The following is a 17,746-nucleotide window of genomic DNA, read 5'->3' as shown; positions in this document are numbered from 1 at the left end:
CCAAGCTGCTCACCCTGCCGCGACCTCTGTGAAAGGGTGGTTTGACCTCCAAAGGGGTCCCAACCCCCAGGCTGAGAACCACTGTATTAATGAGTAAAAAAAGAACTTGTGGAAGGGTGTTTTTTTTTAAGTTCATGATTTTGTGAAAAATCAAAATGTGAACTATTTGACTTTTGAACACTAAAAATTGTCATGAGCAAAGGAAAGAGTCAGGTGCTTAGGAAAATAAGTTTAGGAGAACACAGGAAATGTGAGGTAGAACTGCTGAAGCAATTAGACTTGCATGGACTTGTTGTTTTTCTAAGTTCATGGTTTCTATATAGTCTGTTCTTTAGATTAAATCAGTGGTGTCCAGCCATGATGCTTGTCAAAATGATCCCTGGTACACTTCTTTTCCCATAACAAAATTTGAGTCCGAAGTCACCTTTAAGACCAACAAAGTTTCATTCAAGGTGCAAGCTTTCATGTGCAGGCATGCTTCTTCAGACAATGCAACAGGGATCATAAGAGTAAAAATATAAGGAGGGGATAAATTAGTACTAAATTAACAGTATCATAACAAATATGCAGCACGATAATGAAGATTGGCTAGTTCCTTGCTAGAATAACATAATCAGCCCTTTGGGTTCAGTTGTCATTCACAAATACATAGGGGGAATAAAAAGGTTAAGGTTAGTGATTAATGACAGACTGATTTTGTTGTTCTAGCAAGGAATCTTCATTATGCTGCATATTTGTTGTGGCACTGTTTACTAATTTACCACTAATTTATTCTCTTGTTATATCTGTACTCTTATGATTCTTGTTCCATTGTCTGAGGAAGTGTGCCTGCACACAAAAGCTCACACCTTGAATCTTAAAGGTGCTACTAGACTCAAATTCTGTTCTGCTACTTCAGAATGGACTGGGTAAAAGGACTGATATTTCCTCAAGCCCCAGTTCTTTCTTCAGGAAGCCAGGTGGGAAAACTGCTGAAAAGTTCTGTCTCTTGTTCATTTAAGCTAATGGGATCTTTCTTCATTTATTCTTGTTCCAAGAAGTGACCCAGCTCAAGGGAACATAAGTGCCCTCTCATGTTTTGTCCCAATAATCGTATGCGGTAGATTAGTTTGAAATGTTGTGATTGGCCCAAGACTATCCAGTGAGCTTCATGGCTGGCTGAACAGGGGCATTTTGACCTGACTTCAAATTTTTTACAAGGTGTTTTCAGCACACATGTATTCCAACTACATGGAACCCACATGGAATGGAGCCTATGGAAGAATTTGGTCTCAGATCCGTGCTAGTGAGACTGAGTAAAGAAGAAGGCCTACTTTCCACCATCCCTTACAGCTGCAGGCTTATGTTTTATATCTAGCGTAGGGGAAAGCGTAATAAATGGAAATCAAGAAATCAGAGGAGAAAGTGACACCACAGGCCATGTTGTTTCTGAAGGTCCTCTATGCCCCAAGAGCAGCATTTTACGGAAATTGGTGAGCTGCAGTGAAAGGAGGGAGACAGGAGAGTTCTGCTGGAGGAAAGTTTCACCTGCAGCTGACCCATATTCATTAAAGGGAATAATCAGCAAAGCTCAAGCAGTCATTATGATATTAATAATAATAATAATAATAATAATTTGATTTATATCCCGTCACTCCCATACAATGGCTTGTGGCGGGTCACAAGTTCCTCATTAAAAATCCCATTAAAACCCCCATTAAAAGGACATACTGATACAATATAAAATACACAGCAACAGGCGATAAATTAAACAAGCCCCACACCCAAGACTGATGCCCAATATTGGGGAGGAGAGAGGGCCTAGCTGGCAACACCAAGGTGCTAACACCAGCCCTGCGAGAGGAGGACATGATCTTTCAGTGATCTTCCTCACTGCCCTGACCTCAATCAAAGACCTGGCGGAAGAGCTCCGTTTTGCAGGCCCTGCGGAATGTGGAAAGCTTGCGCAGGGCCCACAGCTCACTTGGGAGCTCATTCCACCATGCGCTGGCCCAGGTCAAGGCAAGGCGTGCCTCTCTCGAGCCAGGAATCACCAACAAATCAATGCCCACAGAGTGTAAAGCCCAGCATACTGTAACAGGATAAATCAACACTGTGATTCTTCTGTTCATATGCATGTTCCTGACATCCACACATCTCTGTGTATCATTCCAGCAAGGGAGACAAGATTCTGGAGAGGTAAAACAAGAAGGCAGAGCAGAAGGGATATATACTAAGAAGATCCAGCACTGGTCCTATTTCCTAGGCAGAAGCACAAACATCCAGGCAGCAAAATAATCTTCAAAATAAATGGAAAAAGGAAGAGGGAGCTGAGCCTTGATGTGAGTCCAAAACTATCAGAAAGGCAGAGACATATGATGGCATGTCGAGAACCACAATGTGGTAAACCCAGCAGGAACACACAGGAACTTCAATTTGTTGAAAGTTTCTGACACTGGTTATAAGGCTAGAGGCTAGAGTGAAAACAACAAGCAAAACCCAATAAAAGTTTTCTTATCACCCAACTGAAAGAGGATTCAGTTGTTTCTTACTTGTTCAAAAGTAAGAATGGGTTTTCAGGTCCTATGGAAAGTTAACAAAGCAAGGAAAGACTCTAGGCAGGTAGCACTAGAGGCAGTCTCTGAACTTGTTGAGTGGAAGTTTTGGGGTGGGAAATTCCAACACTCCTATGAGGTCTGAGAACCTATGAGTGAAAAATACCAGTGAAGGCTTACTTATTTTCTGTGGTTGAATTCAAAAATGGTAGAATACAGTTATGGCCAAGTAGCTTCGATTAATTGTTGAGATTAATTGTTGAGATGTTAATACTCTTCCCAATATCAGGGCTCATTCTGCACTTAATTTGTTTATTCTGTTGTGGATCCTGCTGAATTCAGATCAATTTGAACTCAGGTCTTCCTCTGTTCCCCTTCCCCCATTGAAACAAAAAATGTTCTGCACTTGATTGAAGAAGCTCAGAGCGGGGAGGGGAGCCAAGTGCAGCAGGAGTCTCTTTCTTTTCTTAAACAAGGGGAGGGGGAGAGGACTGTAGACAGCAGAGGCAAGGGAATAAATCCAAGAGGCAAATCTCTGCTGAGAGAAGTTAGGGCTTCTGGAGCGCAGTCACTTTAAGACAAAACTTGCAACTAGGAACCAGGAAATCTTTAAACTGACGCCCTGGCCAATCAGGGAAGATTGCTTTGCTACAAGGCATGGAGATGGAAGTTAATTCTCAAAAAGCAGAAATCTGAAAACTTACTCATGGTGATTTTTCAAATACCAAGGCTTATATCTACTTCTGGATATCGCAGGGGAAAGGTAGGGTCACGCCGGATCAATCATGCATGTTGCAGAGGGAAAATTTAAAGCACCCCAAATCAAAATGGAAATCAAATTCAGTGTAGACGGGAGAGATTTATTCAAGCTGGGAATAGTTATTTTCTAGAAAGTATTATTCACTTAGGCATGGTCTCATTCATAGTAGCCCAGGCTTTCTCAACCAAGGTTTCATGAAACCCTGGGGTTTCTTGACGACCCTCGAAGGTTTTCTCAAATGAGTGGGAGTTAATTAATTTTTAAAATTTCTTAAATGTTTATCAGGTGATATGACCATATATGGTCATGTTGACCTGCTCTGCCTTCCCAAAATAACCAGTGATGGACTCGCAGGGGGTGGGAAGGGGAGGGGCCCCAGGTGGGCCTGTTCACAGCTATGCTCCCCAACCATATTCTGCACGATTGCACCATTTCCGGGGTTTCTTGAAGCCTGAAAAATGTATCAGGGATTTCTCAATGGTTAAAAATGTGAGAAAGGCCGGTCTAGCCCTAGGACTTTTAAGGAGCTCATGGCCAGGATCACTGCTTCTTATCCTCATATCATTAACAGACAGAGGGTTGGGTCCAGCCACCTTTTTCAGCCATCTAGCCCCTATTCCACATGACATTCATACATTTATACATTCATTCATTTAATTTGTATGCCGCTCTTCACTATGATGTCTGCAGATCCTGTGATACACAGCATAACGTTTGGGATGTTCAAAGGAGATCCTCCCTCCAATTTTAACCTGCAAAAAAGTTCCATCTCATAGGTTCATCGCACAGCCCAGGGAAAAGAGAGAGACTGGCAAAAATGAAAGCTCAGTGGCAAGGCCTAATTGTTTGTCCGCTCCACCATTGTGACTGACTCTGCTTAAGACACTTTAGCATTAGGATAGGATTCTATGTTTGGAGATGAGATGAGTCTGTAAAATACAATGGCATTCTGCAAACTATGCAAAACTAAACTATCCAAGCGGAAGAAGAGTTGCTTTTTATACCCAGCTTTTCTGTACCCTAAGGCAGTGGTCCCCAACCTTTTTATCACCGGGGACCACTCAACGCCGGGGACCACTCACCAGGGACCACTCAACGCCTTTTACTGAGGCCCGGTGGGGGGGTAGTTTACTCCTCTACTCTCAACCACTGCCCTAGCGCTCTCTGATCGCTATGGTAATGTTTAAACATCCCTTCAAAATAAGATACAGACACGCCACAACAATGAAGTGTGTTGTAAAGGGCTGGGGGGGATGAAGTAAAGGGCCGGGGGGGGGGGGAGAAGGCGTCCTACGGGGCCCACCTCCAATTAGTCGAAGGACCACATGTGGTCCACGGCCCACAGGTTGGGGATCGCTACCCTAAGGAGTCTCAGAGCAGCTTACCCTTCCTCTTCCCACAACAGACAGCTTGTGAGGTCGGTGGGGCTGAGACAGCTCTGACAGAACTGCTGTGTAATAGCAGCTCTACTAGGACTGTGGCTAGCCCAAGGTCACCCAGCTGGCTGCATGTGGGGGAGTGGGGATTCCCTGCACAGAAAATAAGGCAAAATGGTACAAAATAATTCACAATTGGTTCACAAACGGTTCACACACTGCCTGCTGCCTATAGCTTATTGTAAATTGGATTCTATTACGCACATTCTGCACCACTTCATGTGCTTCAGTTCTTTCTGATGGTTCCAGTCTTCTCAAGTCCGAAGGCACTGCTTATTGAATGTCTCCTTTGGTTGACTATACTAACTCAGTATGTGGAGTCTGCCAGGATTCCCTGTGAGAAAGGCAGGCTATAAATAATGTGAATACATTCAAGAAATAAAGCAGAAACATGCCTCTGGATGGAGTGCCATTTTGCAAAGAAGAGAACGTGGCAAAACCTGGCATGTTTTCACATTGCGTTGTGCATTGAGTCCTATATTACAAAGCTGCCTTCTGTCCTTTGCACTAATATTCCATTCTGCCATCATTCCCTGGGACAGGTGTGAGGTGTGTATGTGTATATCATTCAAGCCATTTCATGGTATTTTTTAGAAGAAATAAGAAACTAGAGCAGATTGAGAGTGAGTGAGTGAGTGAGTGAGTGAGTGAGTGAGTGAGTGAGTGAGTGAGTGAGTGAGTTAGTTAGTTAGTTAGTTAGTTAGTTAGTTAGTTAGGCTTCTATACCACCATTCCCGAAAAGGCTCATGGCGGTTTACAACTCAGATATAAAATCCCATAAAACCAACATTAAAATCTCTGATTACAACCCCCTCGGTGGCAAAAATTCCCTCCCTTCATCCTCCCCGGCTCTACAGATAGCCTGAAGACCAGCCTTGGGGGAGATCTTCCAAGGAGAAGCTTGATGACCTGAGTGAGGGGCCCCTGACCTTCCTTTCCCTGGCCTCAACCAAAATCCTGGATGAAGAGCTCCATTTTGCAGTCCTGCAGAACCGTGAAAGCTCTGACAGGGCCTATAGCACTCCTGGAAGCTCATTCCACCAGGTAGGTGCCAGGACCAAAAAGGCCCTGGTCAAGGCCAGGTGAACTTCCCTCAGGCTGTGGGCCTCCAACAGATTCATACCCACTGAGCATAAAACCCTGGGGAGGGGCATAAGCAGATAGGCAGGGTGTGACCTCTACCGTGGATGGCCTTAATACCAAAAGCCTTGAACTTGACCCAGCCTGCAACTGGCAACCCATAAATAAATAGAGTGAATGAAATGATACTTCTTCACTGCAAAGGACAGTAACATAAGTTTTGGGGTTATTTTAGACACGGATGTTAAAGAGCTGGATGACGTCTTTGGGCTTTCTGGACAAACTGAACACAAACTGAACTTCCTCCGAAAGAACGTACCCCGAGACATGAAGCTCGTGCTGATCGGCCACTCCATTGGTTGTTACATTGCTCTGGAAATGATGAAGCAAGCGCCAGAACTGGAGGTATGTCAGAGACAACTAAATTTGTCGGTCAATTATTTTCTCCCCCAACCCCCATTTTTTGGGGGTGCCAAGTTTGTTCATGCTCATTCACCCCCTTGCCTGACTGTGCTGCAGCAGAAAAAACTTGTCTCTCCCTGGAACGTGCTTTTGCCAGCAAGCAGTTGGTGGCTGAGAAACACTGCAAAGGAACATGCTCTTTCTCTCCCCCCCCCCCCCACTCTCTTTCTCTCTCTGTCACAAAACCTTCTAGCAGCTTCTTATCTCCTATTCAAGAAGACAAAGAGTTGTTTTTTATACCCTGCTTTTCACTGACCGAAGGAGTCTCAAAGTGGTTTATACTCGCCTTCCCTTCCTCTCCCCACAACAGGTACCCTATGAGGTAGGTGAGGCTGAGAGAGCTCTAACAGGACTGCTTGGCCAGAGCAGAACTATTGGTGCTGTGACTGGCCCAAGGTCGGCCAGCTGGCTGCATGTGGCAGAGCAGGGAATCAAATCCAGCTTGCCAGATCAGAAGCGGTGGCACGCATGCTCCTGCCCCACTGCTACTGCAGTTGGTGTCGCGGAATTAGAGCGGTGGACAACCGCTGTTTTATAGCCTTCTCCTGCTTTGAAAGCACAGTTCTCCCCAGACTGTTCGTTTTCAGCTGCAAAGTAAGCAAATGGAACATTCTAGAGAACATGCTTGTTTCTTCATTCATCCTCTTTGACTCAAGTAGCATTACCTGGTTTCCGTTACGTTGAGTCATTTTCTTTCACCTGCGGATGCCGCTGGCAGAATACATTTTTTTGTTGACCCCGTCGGTATGCTTAGGACACTTTGCAAAAAGCACTGCGTGTTTGACGTTAACATATGACATGCCACATTTGAGATGCGTTCGACAATAGAAAATATTTGCGTAAGCCAGATTGTTGTGCAACTTCTGTCGCCTGGCCAAAAATAAGTTAACCGTTATGTTTTATGACATATGAAGTGTGATAATAAGAAACTTGTGTTTCCATCTCTTCTTTTATTTTTACTGGAATATTTTATTCCCCGTAGGGTTCAAGCACATATGTGTAGTTTAGTAGCTGAATCCATTTGTCTGTGTGCTTGTACTTTCACTATATTATTTTATTACAGGATCTCCTTTAGTCTTAAATTCGCTGTTTTCTTAAGAGGTTTTCATTGCTACGTTCCCTTGTTCAGAGCTGAAATTTAATGTGCTGTGTTTATTGTTTTAGTAGCTCTCTCAGTTTTTATGTTCTCTGTGCACTTTTTTTATTAAGGTTTATTTTGGGGGAATTTTAAAACATTGCGGAAATCCAGAATGAATGCTGGGTTGCCTGTATAAAAGGAAACAATAATTGGTTGCAGGGAAAAATAGCAATACCATCTGCCTCTCTCCTTTCCTTGTGCCCTCTCTAGCCAACGGCAGATGACCGACTGGTGTGTAGGTGTGCATGTGATGGGCAATGTAGTGTAGCCTATTCAAGATTTATTAAAAGTTAATATTTAGAAGAAGAAAAGCTGGGTGCATTGTACCCTGCTCTGTACTACCCAAAGATATTTATATACTACTCATCTCCCCACTGAGGACTCAAGTAGTCCCTGTGAGGTATGTTAGGCTGAGAGAAATTGATTGGTCCAAGGTCATACATGAAACTTGCATGTCAGAGTGAGAATTTCAGCCTGGATCTCCCAGGGGCTAATCTTAACCACTGTGCCATTCTAGACTTAATCTGTCCATCCGTCCATCCATCTAGAATCATAGAATCATAGAATAATAGAATTGGAAGGGACCTCATGGGTCATCTAGTTCAACCCCCTGCACTATGCAGGACACTCACATCCCAATCGCTCATCTACTGTAACCTGCCACCCCTTTGCCTTCACAGAATTAGCCTCTCTGTCAGATGGCTATCTAGCCTCTGTTTAAAAATTTCCAAAGATGGAGAACCCACCACCTCCCAAGGAAGCCTGTTCCACCGAGAAACTGCTCTAACTGTCAGGAACTTCTTCTGGATGTTTAGATGGAATTTCTTTTGAATTAATTTCATCCCATTCGTTCTGGTCTGTCCCTCTATCCATCTATCCATCTATCCATCTATCCATCTATCCATCTATCCATCTATCTATCTATCTATCTATCTATCTATCTATCTATCTATCTATCTATCTATCTATCTATCTATCTATCTATCTATCTATCTATCTATCTATCTATCTATCTATCTATCTATCTATCTGTTGTTTAGATTTATATGCCGCCAACACGTTACATAAATTTAAGACATTAACACAGTTATCACATTAATTAAAACAAAAACAGAAAAAACAGTTACAGTATCTCTTTAAAATTCCATCGCCAAAACAATATCTAGCAATTGACATAAATATTCCTCCTTCTCAGGGGAGATTTGTCACAGGAGGGGACTGAAACAGATGTTGCTAGTTATTGGCCCCAACCAAATGCCTGGCTGAAGAGCTCTGCCTCGCAGGCCCCTTGAAATTGAGCTCACTCTTGAATGGCTCACAGCTCTGCTGGGAGTTCATTCTACCAGGTGGGAGCCAGAACCGATAAAAATCCTGGCCCTGATTGAGGTCAAACATACCACTCAAGGACCAGGGATTGCCAGCCTGTTTGGCTGACACTTTGGCAGATATATTCAGTCAGGCAGTGATTCCTGGCCCTTGAGAGGTACTCATATGGCAATTAGTCAAGCCCCCCAGTAGGGGTGCCTGCCTCCAGGTAGGACCTAGGAGTATCCCATAAACACAGCTCATCTGCAGACTACAGATAACATTTGTCCTGGAGAAAGTGGATGTTTTGGAGGATGTGCTCTGTACCTCACTGAGGTCCATGTCCACCCCAGGCTCCATCCATTAATCTCCAAGAGTTTCCCTGCCTGGATCAGGCAACCTACCCCACCATTCCCATCAGTAGCTGGGGGGGGGGACCTAGCCACACTACCCCTCCAATGCACTTGACATCCATAGCATGTTAGACATCACAACCGTGTAAGGACCTGTGTGAATTGATTCACTGGCAGTCTTCAAGCAAAGGTTGGATACACACTTTTCTTGGATGCTTTAGGACAGTGGTCCCCAACCTGCGGTCCGCGGCCCGGTACCGGGCTGCGGTTCCCTCTCCCCGCCCCCCCCACAGTAAAAAACTTCCCAGGCCGCAAGCTTGCGGCCCGGGAAGCTTCTTACTGCGGGAGGGGGGGAGAGGGAATCAGGGCCGCGCCGCGCATTGCACATGTGCGGCCCAAATCGCGCATGTGCGGGACTTTCGCGCATGCGAGCATGCACGAAAGTGCCACGCATGCGCGATTTCGCCGGGGTGCACATGCGCGATGCATGGGCGGGGCAGTTGCCCTGCTGGTCCCCAGCCAAAAAAAGGTTGGGGACCACTGCTTTAGGATGCTTTGGGCTGATCCTGCGTTGAGCAGGGGGTTGGACTAGATGGCCTGTGTGGCCCCTTCCAACTCTATGATTCTGTGATTCCAATGTGTACTTTCCAGTTGTGCTACCTCTACACTTAAGCTTGTGGATCCTACAGATGTTGACCATTTCCTAGCAGTCTGTGCAAACATTACACCCAGCATATTGATATCAGGTATGCCAGAACATTTGACACCACAGATTGCCAACAGTCTGGTTTTGTTATATTGTTATCATTGTTCAGCTTTTATGCATGGAAGTTTTATTTGTTTGCACCACTTCTAGGAAATTTACAGTTCAGTCCTGTATAGACTCACTCAGCGGTGTCTGTGCTCTTAAACCTTCACTCTGTCTGCATAGGATTGCACCTCTGTTTGCAGTGTAAAGGTAAAGGTAAAGGTATCCCCTGTGCAAGCACCAAGTCATGTCTGACCCTTGGGGTGACGCCCTCTAGCGTTTTCATGGCAGACTCAATACGGGGTGGTTTGCCAGTGCCTTCCCCAGTCATTACCGCTTACCCCCCAGCAAGCTGGGTACTCATTTTACCGACCTCGGAAGGATGGAAGGCTGAGTCAACCTTGAGCCGGCTGCTGGGATCGAACTCCCAACCTCATGGGCAGACAGCTCCAGACAGCATATCGCTGCCTTACCACTCTGCGCCACAAGAGGCTCATATTTGCAGTGTAGGGATGGCAATTTTAAGGCTGGGTTGCATAAGATCAACGTTTCCCAAAATGGCTCCATTTTTTATCCACATTGGGATGTCAAGCTGGGTATTTCTCATTATATTAGATTGTACAATATTAGGAGACATGCATTCAGAAAGAAGATATTAGATGATTAAAAGGTCCAATATTTGGAGGCCTCTTGTATATTTTTAATGAATGGTGCTCATGAAAACTCGTACCTAGGATTAAACTGTATTGGTCTTAAAGGTGCTACTGAACTCAAACCCTTCTATTGCTTCAGACCAACCTGGCTACCCACCTGAATCTCCTTCTGCATTATGATTGTTAAATAACTTTCTCCATCAAACTAGTTATATAAAAGTCTATAAGAACCAACATATAAGAGGCATATAAGAACCAACTCTTCTTCTTCTTCAATAAAAGTTTATAAGTGACAACCGCCATTTAATGGAATGTTATAGTATGATTCAATACTCTTTGTCATGAGAATTGTTCTGCACATAAAAACTCAACTGTTGATAACCAAGCATATATAGTTGCATCTCTTTCTTCTTCTTCTTCTTCTTCTTCTTCTTCTTCTTCTTCTTCTTCTTCTTCTTCTTCTTCTTCTTCTTCTTCTTCTTCTTCTTCTTCTCTAGCTTTTTCTTTTACAACTATCAGTGTCCAAACCGTAGGCTCCATTTTTTAAAAAAAATGTCCCTTTAAAACTTTATCCATGCGCCTGTGTGGAATTACATTTCAAGCCTGTGTCTGTTCCTATGATACTATTTTTTAAGTAGCAGGTCATATTCAAGTGTGAATTTCATCTGTTAGTTTCAGTGAAGTGTGAACTGAGAGATATAGCAATATTCATTAACACTATTAATTATTTTAGCTGCAGGGCAAAATGTATTAAAATGTATTAAAATAAAAGACTTCCAAGATTTAAAGGCACAGGGTCTCTCTGTGTCTGTTAATAGAATAGTTACTTACTTGAGGGGCGGCAATGAGTAGAGGTAGTTTCCAGTGCAACAGAAGGAAGGATAAGTATCATATTCTCTTCACAGCAGCCTCCTTGTGTCTTGCTACATTTTTTTTCCCTATCAGTCTTGGGAGTTCAAGCATGAGCTTTTCAGAGGTCCCTGGAAACATCTTGGTAGTGGGGGAAAGTTGTAAGCTATACTTCTAAGTGAATGAGATCTGGGGTACCTGTGGACTGTAAGCTAAATATGAGCAGGCAGTAAAGAAGGCAAGTGCAATCTTGGGCTGCATCAACAGAAATATCACATGAAAATCTCAAAATGTCATAGTCCTATTGTATACTGCATTGGTCAGACTGCATCTGGAATACTGCGTGCAGTTCTGGAGGCCTCACTTCAGAAAAGATGTGGACAAATTGAGAGGGTGCAGAGGAGAGTGACGAGGATGATCCAGGGCCTGGGGAGGATAGGACCCGTAGTAATTAGTTCAAATGATGTGCAGAATGGTACCAGTTAGATATCGGGGGGGGGGGGGAATTTACAAAGTAGTTCAGCAGTGGAATCGGCTGCCATCGTGTTTGACTAAGCACATTATGTCGTGTTTATTTTATTGTATTTATTTTATTTCTAGCTTGCTTTTCTCTCTGAGATTTAAGGTGAATTACATGGAATAAGAGAATGCATGCAAAATTCCAAGAGATATCCCACAAACAATGCAATAGCAGTAAGACTGAAAAATTAGAAACAATGCAAAAGATAATATTAGGTCTTTGCCAGACAAACTTCCCCAGAAGGCAATGTCATATATCCCTCCTGTTTGTTTTCGCTTATTGGGTGAGAGCTGGTTGAAAGCTATGTGTGATGGTGGATAGCATCAGATTGCTAGGTCTCTCAGCTGTTTAAGTTTGGGGTTTGTGGATAAATGAAAAACATGCTGGCTTTCCCCATTGTTCGCATTGGCCCACAGACTGGAAACACTCAGTTTGCATACTAATTCTGAAAAAATAAGATGTCAAAGACTGCAGCAACTATTGGACCATTGCATTAATTTCTCATGCAACTAAAGTGATGCTCAAAGTTTGACAACAAAGACTTTTATCCTATATGGAACAAGAAATGTCAAACGTTCAAGCTGGATTTAGAAAAGGAAGAGGCACTAGAGATGATATTGCAAAATTATGTTGGTTACTGAAGCATATGAGAGATTTTCAGAAGAAAATGAGCTTATGTTTCATAGATAACAACAAAGCTTTTGACTATATGGCTCATCTAAAAGCTATGTTTGGCTTTAAAGGAAATGGGTATGCATTGGATTGTTTTGATGTGCAAACTGTACTCTGGAAAGAGGCCACCAGTAGGACACAATATGGAGAAATAGAATGGTTGCCAACTGGCAAAGATGTCAGACGATGCATTGTATATCCCTATACAATTTGTATGCAGAATGTGTCATAATGAAAACTGGATTAGAATTAGATGAAGGTAGAGTGTAAATTGGAGGAAGGAACATTAGCAATTTGAGATATTCAAATGGCATCACCTTATTGTCAAAAAACAGTGAAGACTTGAAACAACTCCTGCTGACAATTAAAGCAGAAAATGCCAAAGCAGGATTACAGCTGACCCATCAAAAAGACAAAAGTAATGACGACTGGGAAATTCCGCAATTTTAAGGCGATGAAGAAACTGAAATCGCTCAAGATTTTCTATTCATTGGCTCCATCATCAACCAAAAGGGAGACCGCACCCAAGAAGTCAGAAGAAGATTGAAGCTGGGAACAGCAGCCATGAAGGATCTAAAAAATACCCTTAAGTGTAAAGATGTATCGCTGGTGAACAAGATGAAGTTAAGGGCATACGCGGTCTGGGCCCAGTGTACTTGAGGGATCGCCTCTCTGCTTACACCCCCCAAAGAGCCTTACACTCTAGCACTGTCAACCTCCTGGTGATCCCTGGCCCCAGGCAAGCTCATATGACCTCATCCAGGGCCAGAGCTTTCTCTATTCTGGCCCCCACCTGGTGGAATGAGCTCCCAGAGGTGGTCAGGGCCCTGGCGGAACCTGAACACTTCTTCAGGGCCTGCAAACGGGAGCTCCTCCACCAGGTATTTTGTTGAGGTCAACCTGTACCACCATTTCCCAAGGGCCCTCCTCCTGAGCCTCCTTTCTCTGGCACCCACCATAATTCTGCCCAACCCACTGGGCTATCAGTATGAGTTAATTTAATGTTTCCCACATTTTTCTACTGTTCCACGTTGCTTGTTGTTTCACTTCATTATTGTTAACCTAAGTTGTCTGTATAGTTCTGTTTTAAGTGAACCTTCCTCAGCCTTCAGGGAGGGCGGTATATAGATATAATAAATAATTCATGCCATAGTATGTACAGGTTTGAACTGGACAATGAAGAAAGCTGTCAGCAAGAAGAAGTATGGCGCTAGAGGAGAGTTTTATGGATGTTGCAGACCTTCAAATAGACAAATAAGTGTGTCCTAAACTAAACCAAGCCTGAACTCTCCCTAACAACTAAAAGCTAAACTGAGGCTATCGTACTTTGGTCATATCAAGAGAAGGCAAGAATCACTGGAAAAGATAATAACGTTAGGAAAATTTGAAGGCAGCAGAACAAGAGGAAGACTCAATATCAGATGGACTGACTCAATAAAATAAGCCAAGGCCCTCAGGTTCCAAGGCCTGAGAATGGCAGGTAGCAATAGGAGATTTTGGAGAACATAAAGGAGGAGCAGCAGGAGGAATTGGTTCTTATAATAATTCATAGGGTTGCCCTAACTCAAAACTGACTTCATGGCCCTTAGCACACACAGAGTCCTTTTTTCCTATTTGAAATTTACTGCACTGGTTATGAGCCTGGATTTCTGAATACACCGTTTATTCATATGAATGATAATGGTAAGCCTAGTTGGACTTTGTTCCCTCGAAGGCTACACCAGGGCTTTGACAAGATATTAGCCAAAACGTTTGCTCCACAGATGCCTCTCTGACAGTGTCTCTGCACTTTCAGAGTAGCCAATACAGGGGTAAAATATTAAGCCACTGGGGGCGAAGCCCGTTGTGTTCAGGAGTACAAGGGGTGCTAGATTAGGGGGGTGGAGCGGAAGAACTTGGTGGATGGCCTCCCCCTCCCCCCAGGCCCTAGAAAGGCTGCAGGCAGCTGTTAGGGAACTCACTGGCAGGGGCAGCTCTCATGCAGCAGGGATCTGCAGCCTCCGAACCTCGGAGGGAAGTAGAAGGAGGAGGGGGTGGTCAGAGATGGGGGACAGAAGGCAATTGGCTGGCCACTGGACAGACAGGCAAGCTGGTTGGAGGAGGAGGCACTCAGGAGCGGGACAGCAACCCTGAGTGGGTGTTAAGCGCTGAGTGGCACTTAAGCCTTGAGACACACTCCTCCTCCAAGGCCTTACCAGAAATATTAAGTAGAACAGATTAACTCTGAGTTCAGTAAGCACATGCCTGTCTGAGTTTTGCTCTCTCTGCTGGCACTGGTGTTTCTTGTGGAATGTAGAGATTTGATCAAAAATAAATTTCAGAAGAATGGGTTATTTTGAAACAGGAAAAATGGCTCTGTTCCGCTGAATTGGATAAAAGCAAAGACTCAACATTGTCTTTGGTTATACAGTCACAGTTCCTTTACTTCAGTACAAGGATGATCACCTCAGTGTAAAGGCCAAGGAAACAGTCTTTATCAGCCCAGTTTTACAGAAGTTTTACTCAGGCGTAAATCTCACTTTGCTCAGTGGAACTTCCTTTCGAGCAAGGTCACACAGGATTGCCACTGCCATGTACATTCGACTGGGACTGAAAAACTGATTATGACATTACAAATTATTTCAGCATAATGACAGGAAAGACAAGTCACCCAACGCTGAATACAAGCATTTGAAAAGAAAACAAAATTCTTCAGTGCAGAATTGCTGGAAGTCCAGAAGACCAGACAATAAAAGAATTCTTGCATTATCTTTATGTGAGCTGAGATGCCAAGATAAAATTATCAGCAGCATGGAAAAAATAAGGGGAAGAGTATCTAAGTGGCATGAAGTTTTTATTTTTCTGATGATATGCAGTCCCATGGCATCAGTGATGTCACCATTGTAATAATAAGTTCACAACAAGAAGCTTTTAACCCCTTGTATTATATTATATCTCATATATAGCTAGTATTATATCTTAACTATCTAAACCATCTTCCCAGCAGCTAGAGCACATTATAAAGGCCATCACGAGATTATACCTAAACACCATTGTAACAATAATAAGAAAATGGGTTTGATCTGACCCACTTTTCTACTTGTGCAAGGAAGAGGGTCACTTCTTCCTGATTTCTACTCTTCACTCCTAAGAGCCTCTTGTGGCGCAGAGTGGTAAGGCAGCCGCCTGAAAGCTTTGCCCATGAGGTTGGGAGTTCGATCCCAGCAGCCGGCTCAAGGTTGACTCAGCCTTCCATCCTTCCGAGGTCGGTAAAATGAGTACCCAGCTTGCTGGGGGGTAAACGGTAATGACTGGGGCAGGCACTGGCAAACCACCCCGTATTGAGTCTGCCATGAAAACGCTAGAGGGCGTCACCCCAAGGGTCAGACATGACCCGGTGCTTGCACAGGGGATACCTTTACTCTTCACTCCAGCCTCCCCTGCTGTGTCAGCTTTTTGTCCACATGGATCCCACAAATCTCTATTGTGTGCCAATTGTGTGTCTCTATCAGAAGACACACAAATCTCTATTGTGTGTCTTCTGATTCTGAAACTGTGGCACAGCCATTTCAGGGATCATGGCAGGGACTGTCCTCCACCTGCCCCAGCAGAAAAAGTGGTAGGATCAAAGCAGACAGCCCCAAAACATTTTGGGAAAAAAACAAAACAGTTTCCATGCATCTTCATAACAATCAGACAATGTCTGTTCAGGGGGGGGGGGATAATTTTATGTACTGCGGGAGAGAATTAGCCTTTTCCTCCTCCAGAAGACAAAAGAGGATGGTACTGCTGTTTCTCACCCCTGCAAATCTGACATTCAGACGGAGACAGGTGATATACTTGTAATCTGGAATGATTGTGAACATTCCATACCAGTAAATTCCACTTGAAACTGATGAAAACAAAGCCATTCACTGGGGAGGGGGGGGGGCAATCTTTTTAACCACAACACCATTAAAGCAACATATGACACAATGTCACACCTTTCTAAACCCATTTAGCAAGTTCAGGAAGGTGTAGCTGTTTAGGATTGCACTGTACCTCCGTAGCCAAAGCAGCTCAGACTAGGATTTTATTTGTAGGTGACTGAAGATAACTTTCAGCAGACCGAGGCAGATGTTATGGGCTGGGCCGGCCACAACTGCTCTGTTCACCTCCAGGCGACTCTCAAGAAATAAGCTTTCTATTCCCTTCTCTTTCAATAGTGCCAAGTTTGGACTTGATATTCTAAAAGGCCTAATTAAAACAGCTGGCATGAGAGCGAAGGCTGTAGTTGAAGTCCACTTAAAATAGGCATCTTATCAGGGGACTTACAGGCTTAACAGAATAGAGATCGGGGACAATTAGATCATGGTCCAGCAAATTAGTCCAAAGTGAACCGTGGTCTCTTTTGTTCCTTTGGGTTCTAGCTAACCGCGTTATCAATCCTTGAGGCATTAAAAATGCTTTTGGAATATGTGGAAAGAAGCTCAAGAGGACAAGACTCCTAATAATTAAAAAAAAATGAGTGGAATTGGCAACCAGTTGCTCAAACGCTCACATGGGATGCTGCAGATGCTACGAAAACGGTTTCCAAGTATCGTCCCCGATAGAGATAAATGAACAGGATCAGTGCCCCTAAAGACTAGTTACTGAGTCAGATTGCAGGAGCCGCCTGTATCGTACAACAGCAGCACCGAGTCTTCTACCCCTCTGGGAAAGCGGGAAGAAGAACGAGGTTGGCCGTTTATTGAACTGAAGTGAGATGTATCTATTTATTTTGTATTTAGGAATGATGAAGGTGGGGCGCACGATTTTAAAATGCTCTTGGATGGATCTGTGTTTTCGAAATACGAAGTTTGGGACCTTAAAGGTTTGCAAATGTAAAATGAATGACAAAAGGGTCGAAGGGGCACGATGTTATGAAGACCGTCGACGTCTTAGAAAACTTTGGTACCCAAGAGAAAGAGCACTGGGGTCCTGCTCTGTAAACTCTCGAGTGTCCTCCCTCCAGGATGCATCTGTTTTCTTTTCAAACCTATGCGGAGTGAGCAGTTCTGGGGGGGAAAATACCCTTGAAATATTTTTTCTAGGAAGTTACATGGCATTAAAATAGCAAAACACACAAAAATAGAACATAAAAGTCTGTTATTCCATTGCAGTAGTCCAAGTTCAACATTACACTGAAGAGGAAATGAAGAATTAAAACCTAGGGATTGGTAGAGGAAAAAGTCATAAATCGAATTTACTAAGAAAGCTTTTTACAATTACTTGTGTT

The 17,746-nt window shown here is 43.7% G+C and overlaps 1 protein-coding gene across 2 annotated transcripts in view; it reads left to right on the top strand.

Annotated features, from left to right (window-relative positions):
• Positions 1-17,746, top strand: part of LDAH (lipid droplet associated hydrolase) — a 132,052-nt gene that overhangs the window by 37,537 nt on the left and 76,769 nt on the right. For both annotated transcript variants that reach the window (XM_077311649.1, XM_077311639.1), the window contains exon 4: positions 6,046-6,215. In XM_077311649.1, the coding sequence (XP_077167764.1) occupies positions 6,046-6,215 (170 nt within the window). The remainder of the gene's footprint in view (positions 1-6,045; positions 6,216-17,746) is intronic.

The sequence above is a fragment of the Paroedura picta genome, chromosome 1, assembly GCF_049243985.1.
Source record: "Paroedura picta isolate Pp20150507F chromosome 1, Ppicta_v3.0, whole genome shotgun sequence".
Classification (NCBI taxonomy): domain Eukaryota; kingdom Metazoa; phylum Chordata; class Lepidosauria; order Squamata; family Gekkonidae; genus Paroedura; species Paroedura picta.
Note: the sequence above shows the minus strand (reverse complement) of the source record. Positions and strands in the feature narration are given on the sequence as shown.